The sequence below is a fragment of the Anabas testudineus genome, chromosome 11 (genome assembly GCF_900324465.2).
Source record: "Anabas testudineus chromosome 11, fAnaTes1.2, whole genome shotgun sequence".
Taxonomy (NCBI): Eukaryota; Metazoa; Chordata; class Actinopteri; order Anabantiformes; family Anabantidae; genus Anabas; species Anabas testudineus.
This window is the reverse complement of record NC_046620.1, coordinates 18402961-18421901: the sequence shown is the minus strand read 5'-3', so window position 1 is coordinate 18421901 and position 18941 is coordinate 18402961. Positions and strand designations below refer to the sequence as shown.

The following is an 18941-nucleotide window of genomic DNA, read 5'->3' as shown; positions in this document are numbered from 1 at the left end:
TGGCCAGGTCCATCAGGTGAAGTCAATTACACAAATTACCCATCATGCAGTACACCAAAATGGCCCATGGAATAAATGACCAGTTTAAAGTCATAAACATGATCCATGATACTTCAAACAGTTCAGTTATTATTTCAACTTATTTTATTAAAAATCCATCAATTCAACAGTGATTGACAGGTGATCACACCACTTCTGATAAACTTCATTTAATCTCTTCAAAATATCTTACAGTGGGATAAGAGCAAAAATTGTTCATACAAAAGTGTGAGAGCACAAGTTTGCCTGGCTGCGACTTCAGGTCATATCTAGTATTTCACATGACTCAAGGTGTGGTCTTCAGACTTCAAGGTGTGGATGTTTTAGTGTAACCCCGATCCAGTCCTTATACTTGTCATCGTGGCGGAGCCTCAGTATCTCGCTGTCATTTAAGTCAGTGAGAGGTTAAGAAACTTGTTACAGGAGAAATTATAAGCAGGCAGTAGGCAAATCTTTATCACAACCAAGACGTCCTTAATGAAATTAAGGATATACAAAGTAATAAAAACATGATTTACTGCATTCATTTTCTTTCCATATTTTCATTTCAACTAATTGCCAACCACTAGACGAGCTCTTACTTTCAACATTGTACCTGTAACAAATTTTATGAGCCACGCTGCAACTGAAAAGTTTGAGTTCCACGAGATTGCATTAGATAGTCGGTACTCAGGTCTACTGGACTGAGACTGAGATTGACTGATATCCCACAACATCAAGTTCCCTTTCCACAGTCCTGCAGCAGACATAACAGTTTGTTATATCATCTTTGCTTACATACAATCACAAACAATAGGCCAATGAAAACATACAGTTATCACTAACACACCAACAGTTTTCACCTGTAAATGTATCACATCTTTTCAATGATTGAAGTAAACTGAAGATGAATTAAGAGCTGAAGAAAAACTGAATCAATCATAGCAATTTACAAACAAGTCAGGCTCTTGAAAACAGAGCACATCCAGTCACATGTACATCAACCTTGTTCATCCCGTTGATCCTGTACAGTATTTACACATGTGCAAAAGGAATTGAATACAACAAATCAAAGGGCAAAATCTCTTGATACCACAGGTTGGCAAACCTCACAGGAAGCCAAGCATCTCCTTCCTCCTCCCCCCTCACCCTGATGTAAAATGGTAGAAGGAAGAAATCTGGCCGGAAATGACTCTACCCCTCATCCTCCGCTCGGCTCTGAGCTCTGAGGATATGGGTGACCTACTTTAGAGTCCGAACTTTGCTTCCCACATACACAAAGTCGCAAACTCCACATTCTTGAAGCAAAGCAACATTGTCCAAAGCAGCATAGATGTCCCGCAGTGCAGACGGGCATTTTAATACTGATTTGTGGTATTGCTATCCATACCAAAGCACTAGTTCAGAGTCAGTGAGACGGGGTGCATCTCAAGCACAACGTCTGCCAATTTTGTGCTTGAATGCAATATCAATGAGGTCACTCTAGCAAAAGAAGTAGTAAAAAAAAATAAAAGCAGTAAAATTACCTTAAAAAGGCCAATCTAAATCACATCATGACAGGAAATAAAACGATTACAGCTACAGGGAGAATTAAAGCCTGTATATCAGATAAATGTTGGCAGCAAGTCTAGGGAAATTTGATTTCCCTAGACTTGCTGCCAGAGTGCGAGAGCAACAAGGAAGCCAAAGATTGTTAGCTTTTACAAGTTTGTGTAAAATTTGTAAAAGTGCACAAATTATGTGTGACCTGAAAGGCAAAAAAGGGGTCCCGAGCATGATCCCCCTGCCAAGTGCTGCAACAACTTAATAGGCTTACAATTAGCCTGTCGGGAGCATAAAGAAAGGGATTACTGTAAGATCCGGAGCCAAAGGAAACGAGGAGCAGTGACACAGTGAGAGGAGATCAAGTTAAACACAACAGTATTATGTGTCAAAGAAAAAAAAAAGAGAAAGATCCTCTGGCTCATGGAGGATTGTGTGCGTGCTGGTGTCTTCTCGCACTTCTTCCCTGAAGGTGAGAGGCACTGCATGCATAAGTAGACTGTTAGCTGACATTGTGTTTGCCTGATAAACTAATACCAACAGAGTTATCGCTCACAATCCAGCCTCATGGAGCTCCTCAGTATAATGCAGTAGGTAGTTATGAGGAATAAATATAAACAAGAAAAAAAAAATCAAAGTGCTTTCACTGAATTCCTCACCCCTTCTCCTCAGTCAGGTCTTCTGTCTAAATGAAGTCCAATATATTCATGTCACTGCTCTTACAATACAAGTAGCTCACACTTGAGAGAATTAAATCTATGTCTACGTAACATAGGGATTTCTCTCAAGAGATTTGTTTTCCACACGTGGAGGAGTCACTTCACAAAGTCTTTTGAGTGTAGGCCAGGTAGGTGCATTCTATTGTGCTCAACGATTTGGATTTTATTATTATTCTTCAATAATTCTGGTTACAACAACTCTGGTTTTATTTTCATAGTTTTGGATATTCTTTCTACTCGCCGCCTTGATACAAGAGAAAGCAAGGATCATAATCAAACAGGTGTTGGTGGTAAATTTACAAGATTAGCCACATTTTCTAAACCACATTGGAGATTCAACTGAAAGTGAGTCAAACCAAAATACAAGCAATAAAACCTGTCTCCACAGAGAATGAGTGTGCACAATGAGTAACTGCAGTAGTTTTAAACTCATCCTAAATTGGTAAAACGGAAACATTAACCCTAACCCTCTTTGTAAATAGTTAAAATAAAGCATTTATTCAGCCTTTGCATTTCTTGTCCACACTGTGCTTTATGTATTTCTAATGTGAACATCTGAACAGCATGACTGCTGTTTGGTGGCCATAGATAATGATTATTTCCGCATTTATTAAATCTGATTACTCTAACAGATGATCAGTATAAATCTTTGGGTCCATATAGCCTCATAAAGCCTGCTTTGATTTGCTCAAACAACAGTCTTAAAGCTCTAGCAGGCTTCATCATGCTATACAGTGATAGTAGAACAAACTGCCTATACCTAGCAGTACATTGCTGCTACTTTATTCCTTGTTCTCACATAATTCATAAAGGATGAGGATTGCCTTCCAAGCCTTCTGTGATCTACATTCACAGAACAGCCAGCACAAAAGAGATATTCACTTCTCAAAGTTTTTGAGCTTTTCTTTAGAATTTCATAACGGCTACAAAGATGATTCACTACAAGTACTGAATACCTGGTGTGAATTGAAGTGCAAAGTGTAGCAGGTGGACGAAGACCACAACGGATCAGACAAAAAGAGCTGGGGAAGCACAGAAAACTGAATTTTGAGTTTAATGCTAGCACTAGCTTAAACTGCATATTGTGGCTTTAAATACATATTTAATCCATAAGAACCCAGTTATTTATTTTTATTTTTTTAGTTGTGTCCCGTTTGGCAGCGTAGCATGCAACATGGAGTACTGGATGCCTTGTTGTGCTGGACCGTTTATCTTTCTCGAGTGGAGTATGTGTTTTTTATCCAGGAGTAATTAGGGTGTAGTATAATCCTCTTGACTGTGTGTCACCAACACTTTAAAGCTATAGTATGTGGGATATGAGACAAACCAAATGGACCATGTGGAACACATTTCTTAGTTTCAGTAGAAGTGGGTCTGGGTTCTTGTGGGTTGAAATTATTTACATACAAGCAAGCTAGAAACTTTAACTTTACTTTACTGCTGGACACTGTGTTTTTACCTAATTTTAACTGTACATTAATTAGTTAATGTTAGTTAAATATAGCAAATCCAAGTCAATAGCTAGCTAAAGTCAACAGTTGCTAGCTAAAGATGAGAAGCTGCTTTTGTCTGTTTCTGCCTGAAATAAAGCAACAAATGTTTGACAAATGACTGAGTGAAGAATTTTGAGTGGTAAATTTGTAACTGGTAGTCTGTGCCACGCAGCGTGCACACACAATATGCTGGAGAGGAACACTAGACAGGTGTAGTAGGGGTAATGTAGCAGGATTTAGCAAATGCTCAACTATCATTCTTTAAAAAAAAAAAAGAAAAAAAAAAAACAAAACAGGAATGACTGTGAAAATAAGACCCATGTTGTGATAAACCAGAATCATCCTTCAGGTTCTTTCTTCATTAACCATGTTAAGAGCTTTGCCATTATAATTAAGTGTTTCAGTGTGTTTAAGGCTCTATATAAAAGAAGGGAGACATGTCTTGCTCATTATACATTCTAGTAAATTGGTCAGGGGTGTGTCTCAGACCAATGCACTTATCTTAGAGTTTGTAACGGACAGAAATAGGAAAACACCAACCACAAGCACCTGCAGGCTGGATACTACTGATAAAATGTCCTCCACCCATACAACCAATGAAGCAGCCTTAAGGAAAAAAAGTTATCTTTAAGCACCAAAGTTTTACTCGCTAAGACTTCGCCAAATTAACCTTGGTAGTAGAGGTTTGTCTGCAAATACCGTCAAGCTATATGGTTTTACTACCTGAGCATCAAGGCCTATTTGTATTTACTCCAAAACAGAATTCAATCTGGATGGAAATAATCATATTAAAGCTGGTGGTAAAGTCAGTTTTTAAGGTTTTTAAAAGTTTCAAAACTTTCAACACACTGAAGTGACTGTGTTTCACTGTTGGCCCTCACAAATCACAGGATCATGTCTCATATTGCATTTAGTAACAATTAGCACCGAGTCCACTAATGGTATTTGTAGACAAACTGTTGTATTGTCGCTTTGACCTTCACCTCTAACTGAAAGTAGGGCTTTTCGGGTGGTTCTGCTCTTCCATCATTCTCGAGTGACTCTGTAAGAACAAAGTGGAAGCTGTGATGTGATTAGCCTGAGACTAAGCTGCAGTTTTGAGTAGCAGCAGTGGTGGGTGTCACACTTCTCCTCTTCATTTTTAAGACACAGGTAAGTAGCGGAGGATTGTGTGTGCTTGGACAGTGATTGAAGTTTAAGCCACGATACAAACAATGACTATTCTAGTTATCGTTCACTAGTTTAAAAAAACAAAAAAGATGCCATTGTGTGACCATCTAGTTAAACAGTAGCTGATGAGATGTGTGTGCATATGCTTGATTGGCTGAGTCTGTGGTGTTTGCTTGTCTATCACGTGTCCCAGTCCAGCTCTCTGCAGGCAATACGGACCAGTCTGAGCTCCAGTTCAAAGGCGTCAGGCCGCTCCTGAGGATTGGCCGACAGCATCTCCCTGATCAGCTGCTTCATGTGGCTGTTCATGCTCTTTTTCCTGGCAGGGATGAGCAGCTCCATCTTTGGGTTCTCTAACAGCGCCTCCCCTAGAGGTACAATCTCTGAGCCCTGCTGCACATAGCTCCCCAGCAGCTCCTTCTGAGTCTCCACATCCACAAAGGTGATTCGCTCAACCATAGCCCAGATAATTACCCCCAGAGCAAAGATATCTGCCTTGGCTGTGTAATGGCCCTCCCAGACCTCTGGGGCCATGTAGAAGTCTGTTCCACAAGCTGTGGACAGGAAGCACTTGTTTACGCTGGCCGGCTCCTCGGGATTGAGCCCAGAGGTGGAGCAGACCTTGCTCAGGCCAAAGTCGGCTACTTTGAGGGTGGGCTCAGTCGAGCCAGCTGGCGTACAGGCTTGGGAGATAAGGATGTTGTCGGGTTTGAGGTCGCGGTGTATGATCTGATTGCGGTGCAGGAAGGCCAGGGCACTGCCCAGCTGTAGCATGAAGCTGGTGTTGGTCTTACGACTGGGCTTGCGGGACAGCAGGTAGGCATTCATGTCTCCCCCGTCACAGAAGTCCATGACGAACCACAGGTAGTAGGCACAGCACGGGTCGAACATGATCTCACCTTTAAGTGAAGTCTCCACCAGCTGCAGCAGAAACAGACAGTTACATTAAGTTAGCTTTAAGGCTAACATTGGCACATCTACATTGATGTTGATACATGTGCAATGTCCCAGAAATAAAAAGAAAACATAAATGAAGAAAGTCAGTTTGAGTAAACTTGTTCCACTCCACACCCCCACCACCGTAAAAAGATGCAATTAATTGAACTCGTTCTTTGCTGATGGTTTAGATGGTGCAAGCACTTTGCTGCAGGCCAGAGCAGGAGCTGGAATAGTATAATATATAAGACCCGTATGTTGACATAAGTATTAGTGTCACACCCTAACAGTCAACGCTGCAACAAACAGAACTAAATTAATTCAAATAACTTAGGTGTGGTCTAGCTTACATGATTACTGATATAGTGGGAAACAGCTATGTAGTGTGACAATTCCCAAAGTCTGATCAATGCTCATCAGGCTGGAAAGACCTAAAAGAAATAAATAAAGAAATAAAAGAGTTTGGACTCCAACAGACAACTGTCCTGCAGAAACTGAGAACATTCAACTTTCATTCTGTGGACTGATGAGTAGATGTCTTGGCTTGAATGAGAAGGGTTTTGTTTGGCAACAGTTAAACAATGCATTTCAGTTGAGGAACCTTATCCTGTCGGTGTAATTATTAATAATAATATCTAATATTTAAAAAAAAAACTTCATTAACTACATTATATTTATCTGTGGGATGAGCAAAACAGCAAAACTCTGATCACCTTTTAGGTATTTTTTATGCACAAATTGAGAAAATTCTAAAGTGTTCACAACTTTCAGGCACCACTGTAGGTGGAATAATGCAAGCTGAAATGGCAGGTAAGAGTGGCATGATGAAGTTTTGGTATTCAGTGTTAATGTTAAGTGTAAGTGCAGAGTGAGGTTAATTATCAGTTGAACTAAAAGTGCTAAAACAAGCTGAAGTTCAAGTATTATCAGCAACTGAAGTCATTACAGTTTACATAATAATTGGGCTTGAACTTAGAAAGGAAAGCTGAAGAGCTGTCAGGTGAGATGTTAGTGTTGAAACTAGCTGGAACATTAGATGCAGAGTAAAGCTTTTGTCAACCTCCTGGACACACACACCTAGCCATACTATGATCAGGAAATATGTGCATAGTGTATAATTGTCAGTGGTTATGTTTCAGCAGAGTAAAAATATAATTTAAGGGTGGTTAAATCATTCTAGTACTATTTATGCTGCATCACAGGAAAAACAAATGCTCTAAATTTGTGTGGTAGGCAATTCCTAGTGGCAACCCTGCTGTAAACAAATAGCCGCAGATGGTTTGATGTGCTGCTAGCCAAGGAATCCACTACCCAAAAACAATAGATGCAAATTATCCCACAGTTGGTGTGGTCAGATAATTCTGCCCTATTATCATTTGTTCTTCTGTAAGCATGTACTGGCACATAACAGAGCAATAAAAAGAGAGTGAGAATAAAGGGATTCTGGGAAATTGTCCAATGCCAGCACTGCAGAAAACTGAATGAGCCGCCTGACAATGGCCCCGCGTACCACTGAGAGACTATAATCAGGCACCGGCAGAGCGCCTGTGAGCCTGTCGTCAGACAGCGGGGAGGCACTGCGACATGACAGGCTGCAGACAGGTTGACGGGGGAGGGGAGCCCCCGTCAACCTGCCTGCCCTCCCTCACTCCACCCCAGCTCAACTTGACAATGCGTTCGTGTGACTGTGGACACAGAGACCACAGGCAACACTGATCCAAATAGAAACTTCCAGGTCTTCAACTAGTGCACATCAGCAGCTGACACACATAATCTGGCTCATTTCCTTTTTTTTTTTTTTATTCTGAGGGGCAGGATTTGTGAAGATATTTAACATCTCTAGAATTGTAATCACCAACTTTAATAATTATGACTTCAATAACAAAGGCTTACTGCTAACAGTTTGAAACTAACATATCTACACTGTGACATAAGTCATCTTTGACACTGCTGTCTTCAGCAACGTGACAACTATATGTCAACAGTGACCGGCAGTGGACGAAAAAATAAACATTACTCTCACAATCCAGGATTTGTCATAGGATATCATGACACACTGTGTGAATCAAAACAGCCTTCCAATTGCAATTACAGAAATTATAGTGTGAGTCTATTTTAAGACGGAGCAGCATGTGACCTATCGAAAAGTGATTTTTTATCCTAAAATTTCACTGGATGCCTCTCAGCCATGTTTCCATCATCTGTGAGATAGTATGGTCTGACGATTGAGGTTTCACAAATTGTGCACTTTCCATTACTGGTTAAAGAAACTCCAGGCTATTAACTGAATTACTTTTAATACTGTCAAGTCTTGCTGAACTAAAGCTACAGCTCAGTTTCGGGCCAAAAATATTACCACAATATATTTTTTCTGTAGAGGTTTAAAGATTCTCCAAAATCCATATCTCAGTTCACCTTTCATTATCACGTACAATTTAGAACACCAACTTGGTTAGCTGGTGAGAGCTACTGGGCTCTGAGCACTTTTAATATCCGGATGGCCTGCACTCTGTACTGTCCCTGAACGCCTCAACAGATCTTCCTCTCTGTTGATATTTACAGTAGCAACACTACTTTAACTGGTCATGAACCGTGGAAATGAACGTAGTATGGCTGTATCTCCTAGAGCTACACAAACACTCAGTTGACTCCACATCAGCTACAGAGAGCATTTTGACCAAAAAGTTACTCACAGAATGATTTAGTGACAGCTACAGCACCTATAAAAAGTATTCACCCCCTTGGATGTTTTATCCTTTTTTTGATTAATCCAACAGAAGTCCAGATACCTGGTGCTAGTAGTCCCAAAATTAGTGAAACGGGGATCACCTAAGTGCAGTGAATGTGTCTCAAGTGAAGAAGTACAATAAAGACACTTGTGTCTGGAAGGTCCAGTCACTGGTTATTCAGTATTCCTGGCTACCATTACACCATGAAGACAAAAGATCTCTCCCAGCAACTCAGAGAACAGGTCACTGAAAAGCATAAGTCAGGGGATGGATACAAAAAAACCTCCAAGGCACTGAACATCTCCCAGAGTTCAGTGAAATCGGGCACATGTCTAAATCTGCCCAGAACAGGCCGTCCACACAAACAAAGTGACTGTGCAAGAACGAGACTAGTGAGAGGCCACTAACACACAGATAACTACTCTGAGTGAGTTACAAGCTTCAGCAACTGAAATAGGAGAGACTGTACATACAACAACTGATGCCCAGCTTCTTCACCAGTGAAAGCTTTATGGGAGAGTGGCAAGGAGAAAGTCACTGTTGAAGAAAACTCATGGTAAATCACAAATTGAGTTTGTCAATAGGCATGTGAAAGACTCCATGGTCCAGTGGAAGAGGGTTCTTTGTTCTGATGAGACCAAAATGGTGTTTTTTGTTCATTAGACAAGACGCTATGTTTGGCATACACCAAACACTGCACATCACCACAAACACACTATCCCCACTGTGAAACATGGTGGTGGCAGCATCATGCTGTGGGGATAGTTCTTGGCAGCTGCTCCTGGAAGGCTTGTTAAAGTAGAGGGTAAGATGAATGTGGCAAGTCGGCAAGACAACTACAGCTTGGGAGAAAATTTGTTTTACAGAAAGACAATGACCCAAAGCATACAGCAAAAGCTACACAGAAATGGTTTACCGACAACAAGGTGAATGTTCTGGAGTGGCTGAATCAAAGCCCAGCCCTCAATCTAACAGAGTATTTTTGGATGAACTTGAAAAGGGCTGTTCACAAAATTGACCATGACAAATTTAAAATGTCAATAAAAGGATGAAACATCCAAGGGGGGTGAATACTTTTTATAGCCACTGTATAACCATCTTTAACACAGGTTAGTCCCACAATAATGTTGATTAAAAAAAAGGAAAGTATGTAGTTGTTCTAGCACTACCTCATGGTAACCATACGTTTCAAACCTCTGAGTTAGTCACTCCTGCTAGTCATTAGCCCATTTGAAGCGAGGACACAGGACACTCTCACCAATACCCTAATATAACACTGATCGTCCAAGCCAAAAAAAAAAAAGAAAACATGACATTGTCCAAATATTGACTTACCCACACATGTAACCGCTGGTAGAGTACACGTGGCTATAAGCTATCGCCAGTTTCTTACACTGTACACAGTAAAAGTCTACTTCTTTGCAAGATGTTACCTCATGTGAACCATTTAGTGTGAAGTAAACAAATCAAACATTCAGAATTCACTTGCATCCCGAATTGCCAGTCCGTGGTAACAGTAAGCTTGTATTATCATCTCTTACAGTTTGATTTAAACTCAGCATCAGTGCAGAATTACTGATAACACTACCTCTAGGTAGAGCGGGGAGCTGGAGCCATGGTTCATTCTCTGGGCCAACTGGTCCCGCTGCAGGATACACTCCTCCAAGTGGATGACGTTTGGGTGCTGACTTTGGATGCTGCTAAGGGCCCAGAACTCCCGCAGGGCCAGCTCCACATTCTCTGGAGAGTGGCAGCGGATTTTCTTCACCGCCACCCGGGCCCCTGTACGCTTCACTACTGCCTCATAGACCACACCGTAGCTGCCGCGACCCACCTCCTGGATCAGCTCGTACTTTGGCTGGCTGCTTACCATCCTAGTCCTCACTGTGGAGAAACAAATTAGGAGTTAGTTTTAAATTGGTTATACTTCTGCATAGGTGACAGGTAACATTGGTTCACTGTATGAGACTCAGCAAGTGTAAAGGCACACCAGCAGTTCTGTTAAATTGAATTCTTATCAGACACCGGAAAATACATTTTTGGACATATGAAAAATTACCAAAATGATGGTGAAAACAAAACTGTGTGTACACTCACTTAACAAAAATAAGGAGAGGGAAACGGTGATAAATCTGATGAGCCACAACGACAAGACTGCTGGCAGGGGAAATTAATACACGGATTATGTTGTCACAATAGAATCTGTAAAGGGGTGGCATATACACTGCCTTCCAAACGTACAGGAATGCTGAGGCCAGTTCATTTATTTTTGGTGTAGACTGAAAACATTTGGGTTTAACATCAAAAGATAAATATGAGACAAAAGATCAACATTTCAGCTTTAATTTCCAGGTGTTTATGTCTGGTGTTTATGTCTTTATGTCAAATTTTATTTGTACCCATGTAAGCATTGGAACATGAGACTGGCACGTGTGTTTTGTTGTCCAGAAGTGTCCTATTACACTGATCAAACCAACACAGCACTGAATGTCTACGCTCAGTTTCAGATTTGGGTCCTCTTGGGTTTTGCCTGTTCAGATTGTGTTTATAGTTAAGAGGTGTAACCAACCTGAAATCTAGAGAGCTGTCTATTGGTGAAAACACGCAATTGCGAAGCTGAGAGAAGATGGAAAATCAATCAGAACCATTACACAAACATTGACCATAATCAGTAAAACCATTAGGAAGAAGAAAGAAACCACTGGTGTACTAAGTAACAGACGTCAAACAGGTAGACTAAGGAAGACAACAGTAGTTGACAACAGAAACGTGGTGAGAGCTGTAAAGAAACAACCCAAAAGATCTGTTAGTGACATCAGCAACAACCTCCAGAGGGCAGGAGTGAAAATATCACAACTTACTGTTCACAGAAGACTTCATGAACAATACAGACACCAAAAGATGCAAACCACTCATTAGTAAGGTGAATAAGAAGGCCAAGCAGGAATTTACAAGAAAGGACAGAAATGGGACAAAAATTCTGGGTCAAAGTTTTATGGACTAATGAGACAAACATGATCTTTTCTGAACTTATCATGAACTCATCTGTGAAACACACTCATTTCATGTCTTGGGCTGCATGACTTCTGGGACAGGCTTTTCTTCACTCATGATCTAACACATCATGGCAGCAGCAAAATAAACTGAGAAGTCTACAGAAACATTTTGTCTGCCTATTTAAAGGCAGCAGGTAGAGCTGGAAAACAAGGAGCAGGAATGGGAACCACTTGACTAGTGTAAACAGCACTACAAGTGATGTCAACATTAACAACTTAACTCCTCAAGATCCCCAGACAGATACAATAAGATTACAAAAAGAAGCAGCAGACCGAAGACAAATTTCAGGGCAACTAGCATGAGGGAGATTCTGTGAAGTAAAGTGACTAATGTAACAGGTTAAAGTAATGTATGCATTTCAGAGAATCCCTGATCAAATAACTAACTCCAAAGCCCCATGTCAACGGTAGATTCAGTATTTGAATTAGGAAAGGTGTGGGGGAAAAAAAAAAACACTCAAACCTGTCCTAACCTTTAAGACATGCACATCCTCTAGCTGTTGTTACAAGTTGAACTTAGTACAACTTATGGCAGCAAGCAGCCTCATGTCTTTAAAATACATCATGCAGTGTATTTTGGCATGTCCCCATGATGCAGAATTCACATCCTTAAAAGTCTCCACCATTATGATCAATGTTGAAGACTATCCAACATTATCATATCATTCCTTCTTGTGAACAAGGTAATTCTAAAGAATTTCTCTCCACCAAAAGGTACATTACTGTTTTTCTTTTCAGCCATACACCCACTTTCTCTTAGCATTCTTCTATCAAACTCCTCAGTAAACTCAAATAATCTCACCAGTCTTTAAATATGTTCTACTGCACTGACTTGCTACTCACTTGATTGACATGCTGTTGGAAAAAGGCAGCTGGGATCCTGATAACTGACACATGTTCCAGTTTTCAGAAGCATGAACAATTTTTTCCAAAAATACACAGAAAACACCATTACAGTCACAAAATGACAATACGTTGACAACAGGTTCCACAAAGTGTTATGTGTTCCACGGTTATAATGTTACCTTGTCCCTACCTTCCAGCATGTCCTACTTTCTTTGGTGATGATGAAAATCATAATCCTGGTTATTTTTGGTCAGTTTATTTAACCATGATTGCTCATTGACTTTAGAAACATTGCTGAAATTTTCTTGAACTTCAAATAGCCTATAATTCAACAGGAAAATACATTTTGAAAATAATATTAAACTCACCATTTTTCAAATTTATACTTTAAGCCTTATTTTATTGATATTGGTAATATCATGTTAAGTGTTAGATCCCAATGCTCAAGAGTATGCAAAGGTAATAGGTATGGTTGCAACAGTTCTCAGTTCTGAGCTCGATTTCTGAGGCACGGCTCAGTTCCTATCCTGGTTATTGTTTTGTTTTTTCTACCTTCTTAACATAAAGCTTACGTTCACAGAATAGCAATAGGTCCTATTATGACAAGAAATATCACATTTCCAGAATATTGTATCTAATATGCAGACGTCAGGGAACTGCTACCGCAAGGGAATTGGAATGTATGCAGCAAGGTGGTTGGGTGTTGAAGGGGTGTAGGTGGTGTTCTGGCAGTTCAGACATGTGCACTGCAGTTTCAGTCAATTTCTGAACCATTACAGCTCAAGTAACTTGTTACGGTTGGTTCAGATTAAAGTTAAAGAAAAGAATCTACTCCCAAATCTTGGGATCTAACGCTAGCTAGAAACTGTAAGGTAATGAGTGAGAAGAACAGATGCCTTGTTCCAAATTCAGTGAAATGTTCAAACATAAGAGACACAAATAGAGTTACCATGATTAGTCGACATAATCAGTGATTTTGATCACAAGCATATTGTTTTAAACTTTTTGTATTTGGCAGGATAAACCCAACAGCTTGGGGGCTGTGCCTATACTCCTAGAGTCTAGGGTTACAATCTGTAACTATCAGTTTTCTTTAATATCACCACGTAATTGCTAAATGTTTACATCAGTTGTTTTTGGCGCCACTCATTGGTTGAATCCAGTCAACACTAAAATTTTAATAGTTTACAGCTGGTGCAGCAGGGTTTGTTGTAAATGTTTCCAAAGAGTATAGGAGAACTTAAAATGATCAGAAAACAAAAAAAAAAAAAAAGATTTGTACACTACACTAAGTTTCGTTGGTGTAACACAGCAGCACCATCATTATGTGCAAACATCTTAAGAGAAAACACTCAAATGGGAAGTGTGCAATGCATTATTACTCACCCGTATTTAGTGTTTATGTAATCCTTTTACCACCTACAAATGCAATAAAAATACCACTAAAGCTCTAACTTATGATTATAATCCATCAATTGCATAATCCAATAGGAATTTAAAGAAATTCAGGCCAAATAGTAACTTGCAACTAATAGTTTTTCTCATTAGTTAGTTAATGTGGTGACTATTTCTATTATCTCATCAAGTCATAATATAGTCCATTGTGTCACATTTTATGACATGTCAAAACCCCTTTTATAGTGATTCTTTTATATAATACAAATAAAATAAAGCAGCAAATTTTCATATTTAAAAATCTGGTACTGAGATTGATTTGATTGACACATCTCAATATTTAGACTTACGGGTAGTGATCAGTGGGTAATTCTCTGACAGGTCATATCTAGGCAGATCTGCTGGATAAACTGAAGTTAATCCCTTTTAATTGACATAGATGATCGTATATAGATATAGACTTGATATAGAGGGTCCCTCATTAGGGTGCTATTACTCAAAGTATGCAACTACTTGTTTTCAATTCAAAACTTTAAATAAGCAGATTCGGGTTTCGAGAAAAAAACGAACAAAACTATCACTGTGAGTGAACACCTGCCCGTACATAAACATTCACTAAACTAAGTAAATAACTTGATTTTAATAGAAACATGCTGTATGCTGTCACATCTGGAGATGGTGAACATTTCCCCAAAAGTCGGACGCGAGAAGCTATTCGCCAGACAGAGAAAATGATAGCCAGCATGCTAACGAGCTAATTAGATATCCACTTGGCTGATTGGCTAACAGGCTAACAGCTATGTGGCCTGTCCACCGTCAGCTAACGATGTTGTTGGTTAGCTAACGTTAGCTAATCACGTTAACATCAGCTAACAAAGAGTCCAGCTCTTAGCAGAACAATCGTCATGTATGTCTGCACGAAGCTCATATAATTCAGACCTAAAACAAGTTAATTGCTCTGACTATATGAGCATGAAGGAGTCATGCATGATGAGCACTAGCGCCTGGTATTGACAGTTTATTGTCCTGTGAGTGTGTGTATGTGTGCCATCATGATATTCAGCCGGATTCCCCAAAACACACACACACACCTGCAAGCCAAGTAGACAAGTAGCCACGGCAGACGAGACAATGGTCTAAATGTGGACGAGGCTACAGCTGCTATGCCACAAGTTGTCATCTTTTCAAGTCTCACCTCTCGAGTCGTTTCTCGGGCATTCATTTGTTGTCTTCCTCACTCTCCCTGGCAGCCATTACCGCCGCACGCTCTGCTCGCACAGTCAAACCCAGGTTTTGTCAAACACTGGACGTGAGAGCGTGCAGCTGCTATGCAGCGCTGCGCAGCGGCGGTCGTGCTCACACGACTTCCGCCAACTCGTTTCAAAATAAACCACATTGTGTAACAATGAAAAAAGATGGACGGCAGTTTCCATTAAAACAAAACGTTATTTCACATGTGCTAATTTTAAAGAGACACTATGTGACGCGTGATGCCCGTGGTGACCCATTCTTTAAGTGTCTAATAGGATAGGATACCTTAAAGAAACATAAGCAAACTTCCGGCCATGCTCTAGGATGTTTGGCTAGCTTTACAATACATGTGGACACCGTCCTTTCTCCTTCTCAAATGTCACAAGGCGTGAAAACATAAACACCTGCTTAAATCTACGCACTGCAATGCAGTAGGCCTGTGTTATTATTTAATTTTTGTTCAGATGAAACATTTGATTGTTTCAACCTGAGATGGTAAACGTTTTAGAAACAATTTTTTGAAATTTTTTTTAACAATGTGTGTAATAGGATCTTCCCAAATGGTCTGATGGTTTCCATCACAACATCTGGTGTCATTAAATGCATGTTATTTACAGTCTATGAATCCAAAGACGTTTTGCCTGTTTTCAGGTAAAACATAGTGCAAAACAAAAATCTCTAATCCTCCAGCTAGAGCTTTCAACCATATGTTGAGATCTTCATCAGCAGAGTTTGTCATCAAAATGTTTTATAGGCCACATACATAAAAACAATCTCCATCCCCTGAAAAAGAGTGAAAAATGTGGCTGAAAACTCAAAGAATCACAGTAAAATGTTATAAGCGTCTTTACAATCTTTGATTAAATATAAGTATGAAACTATAAGCTAAAAATGTTACTGATGATACATCTTGGCCTTGCAATTACATCCTGAAATACTATTCATAATGTGACCTTCACATCCGAATGAAGATGTGACAGTCATCAGCATAAAGTGTAAATAAAAGAAACAATGAAAAACAAATTTGATCTTTAATATGCTATTGTTGTTTTGCAGTACAATGTATTTCTGTTACAGACTGAGATGATGATCCATGTGCAATCACAAACATATTTACAGAGTTAAATAATCAGTGTTCAGCATAACCCTGAGCAGTCAGTAAACATTTAACCCAGAAAATAAACATGTTTAATCCAAACATTCTTTAGTAACATCATCACAAAGACATGAAGGGTATGTCTGTAAGCTAAGATAGGGACATTTGTTTCACATTTGTGTCTGTTTTCTGAGGGAAAACTTTGGTGTTAAGCAAGGATCAGTGGATCATTAATTATCCGCAGCAACAACAAGCATTAGAAAACGTATCAAGTTTTTTTGTTTTGTTTTGTTTGTTTGTTGAGGTAGCACACATCTCACTGAAAACAAGCTGGAAAAAATACAAATGAATAAATATTAAACAAAAGCATAAAATGTACAATACATACAAAATGGTTTTTGGACACGCTGTTTTCAAGCATCTCAAACCAAAACAACACTTGAGGTAGACTTGTATAGATTTTTGACAAGACGGCTGCTGTCTTGGTCATACATGATAAATAATACAAACAACAAGAAACTAAACTAAGCTCAGAGACTTGGCTTAGAGGATTATACATGACAGATCAGACCCCGTTATGGTGAAATCAAGCACATAATAGAGGTGTAAAGACCCTTAATGATGATCAATACAGATGCTTTAACATCCTTTCTACTCTGCTGCCTGTGGGCTAAGTCATCGGTCCTCTTTTACATGATAAAGCTATTCTATTATTCTACTCATTATCATGCATCATAAACATTAAATTAATACGGTAAAAAACACACTAAATATGTACACTAAAAACAACTTCATGGTGCTATAGTTGGAACTTGTAATGAATACAAGTTATTTCACCTTTGACTGAGTGTTAAAAGTAACTATTGCCATGCTGTTGATTTAGTTATCATTTTCTGAAGTTTCCATATTTTCATCAATGTCCTAGGTTTGAAATGTATTTAATGAAGGTTAGCAAAAATGTTTTTATGCAGCAAGACACCAACAGCTACTTTAAACAATTAACCTGGTGAAACATATGTCTACTACCATCTGTCAGTCTCACCAATAACCACGTTGTATCTCGTTAAACAAACATGACAAAATGACAAGATCTCTTCTATTCTGTCCTGACGAGCACATGTTTAAGGTCTAGTAAGTGTTTGTTTTTACTTTCATGTTCATGTACAGATTAAACAAATGTGAGAAATGTGTTTAATTATGTGCTGAGAGATATTTTTCCAATTCAGACAAAGTCAGACTAGCTCTCGCTTCAACTCCTTATGCTAGCACTGTGCTCTACACTTTTGGCTAGAGCTCTTTAATGAACTGATATGATATTTACATTCATTCACTCACACTAATACAATTTACATATATTTCCTAAATATGCTTAACTACTTGTCCAATCCTATTAATAACCAAAGAGTGGTAATAGAAACGGACAATGATGGACACTGAAGTCATCTAATTAGCTAGTTAGCTCAATTGGCTACATGTTTAGAACAATGAACTTTCTACTTTCCTTTACAGCCAGTGTATGTATGTATGTAGCTGGAAAAATTTTCTGCTATTACAAACCATAGCAAAATATTTTATAATGAAATATTACATTGACTATGTTTTGTATAACTGTAAAATACAATACAAACAAAAAGCTCCACCTAGAAATGTAAGTCATATTATTTTGAAGGATGCCATGACAACTGCTGCTCTATTTTCTATTTGACCTAGCAGATAAAAACACAAATGTAGTGCATTGCTCATCAATGTCCTGGGTCTTCCAGCAACCCAAGACAGTCAATAACTTAAAACATTCATACACATTCTTAAAAAAATAAATCCAAAACAATTCTCCCTGAGTTCACGGTAATGCTAAATAAATTAAATGGAGCCTGATGACACTAAAAGCTATTATGTAAAACATGTAGCATACTTTACATTGCTGTAAATTGCTGTTTTATCTGCGCAGTGACAATACACTAATGTCTCAGTAAACAATTGCAGTAATGGAAATGTCTGAGTTCAGCAGACAGGCTCCAACGTACTGCACAAGAAGTGTGCAACAGGAGCCAAAGTTCACACAATGTAGCTGTATTCGTATTGAGAGGTACAAAGATAGCTCTTAACCCAGGCTGAACCTCAACAGTTAGTCAGCTGTTGAGTCTGTTCTTCAGCTCAAACCTGCGCCAGGGAGGGAAAACTGAGAGAACAAATCAGAATAAATAGCTGATATCAAAAATAAAATAAAATCTACAGTTCTGTCCTCAAGCAAGAGGGCAAAAGGCAAAAGGTCTAAATAATCATAATGATTTTTTAACATCTCAAATCCTTTCAAGTACAATCACAAAGAAATGTTTAGGTTTAAAGAAATCCCTGATATATTTGTTAAAGCATTCATTTTAGATTAATACTGTTTTGCAGACAAATTCTGTCATACAATCAACACTGGTCTTGCATAAATTCAAATACTGAAATGACAAGTGCCTTAACTTGGTATTAAGACCTACATTTCCCCACTAAATGGAAAAAAGAGTTGTTTTTTTCACAGGTGTTTGGTGAAATCAATTTGTAATAGAATATGACATATGAACCCAGCTCTCATTGACCTCAACTGGAAAGTAGAGGTTATGGCACTTGTATTGTGAGGTTCACTTTTTCCCTCTCATATCTGAAAATAGTAAAGGCAAAAAGTTACAAAATTACTTTATATG

General features: G+C 39.0%; 1 protein-coding gene across 1 annotated transcript; it reads right to left on the bottom strand.

The window, feature by feature from the left end:
- Positions 1-160: 160 nt before the first annotated feature.
- pdik1l (PDLIM1 interacting kinase 1 like) lies at positions 161-15202 on the bottom strand. Its single transcript, XM_026349400.1, has 3 exons — positions 15100-15202; positions 10196-10491; positions 161-5863 (listed from the first exon to the last, which is right to left on the bottom strand). The coding sequence occupies exons 2-3, from the start codon at positions 10478-10480 to the stop codon at positions 5123-5125; spliced, it is 1026 nt and encodes a 341-aa protein (XP_026205185.1). The 5' UTR covers positions 10481-10491; positions 15100-15202; the 3' UTR covers positions 161-5122.
- Between the last annotated feature and the right edge of the window lie 3739 nt (positions 15203-18941).

Excerpts from the sequence above, each read along its gene's own strand:
- pdik1l (XM_026349400.1), bottom strand. The coding sequence starts at position 10,480 with ATGGTAAGCAGCCAGCCAAAGTACGAGCTGATCCAGGAGGTGGGTCGC. Across the intron at positions 5,864-10,195 it reads GCTCCCCGCTCTACCTAGAG|CTGGTGGAGACTTCACTTAA; the intron begins GTAGTGTTATCA and ends TTTCTGCTGCAG.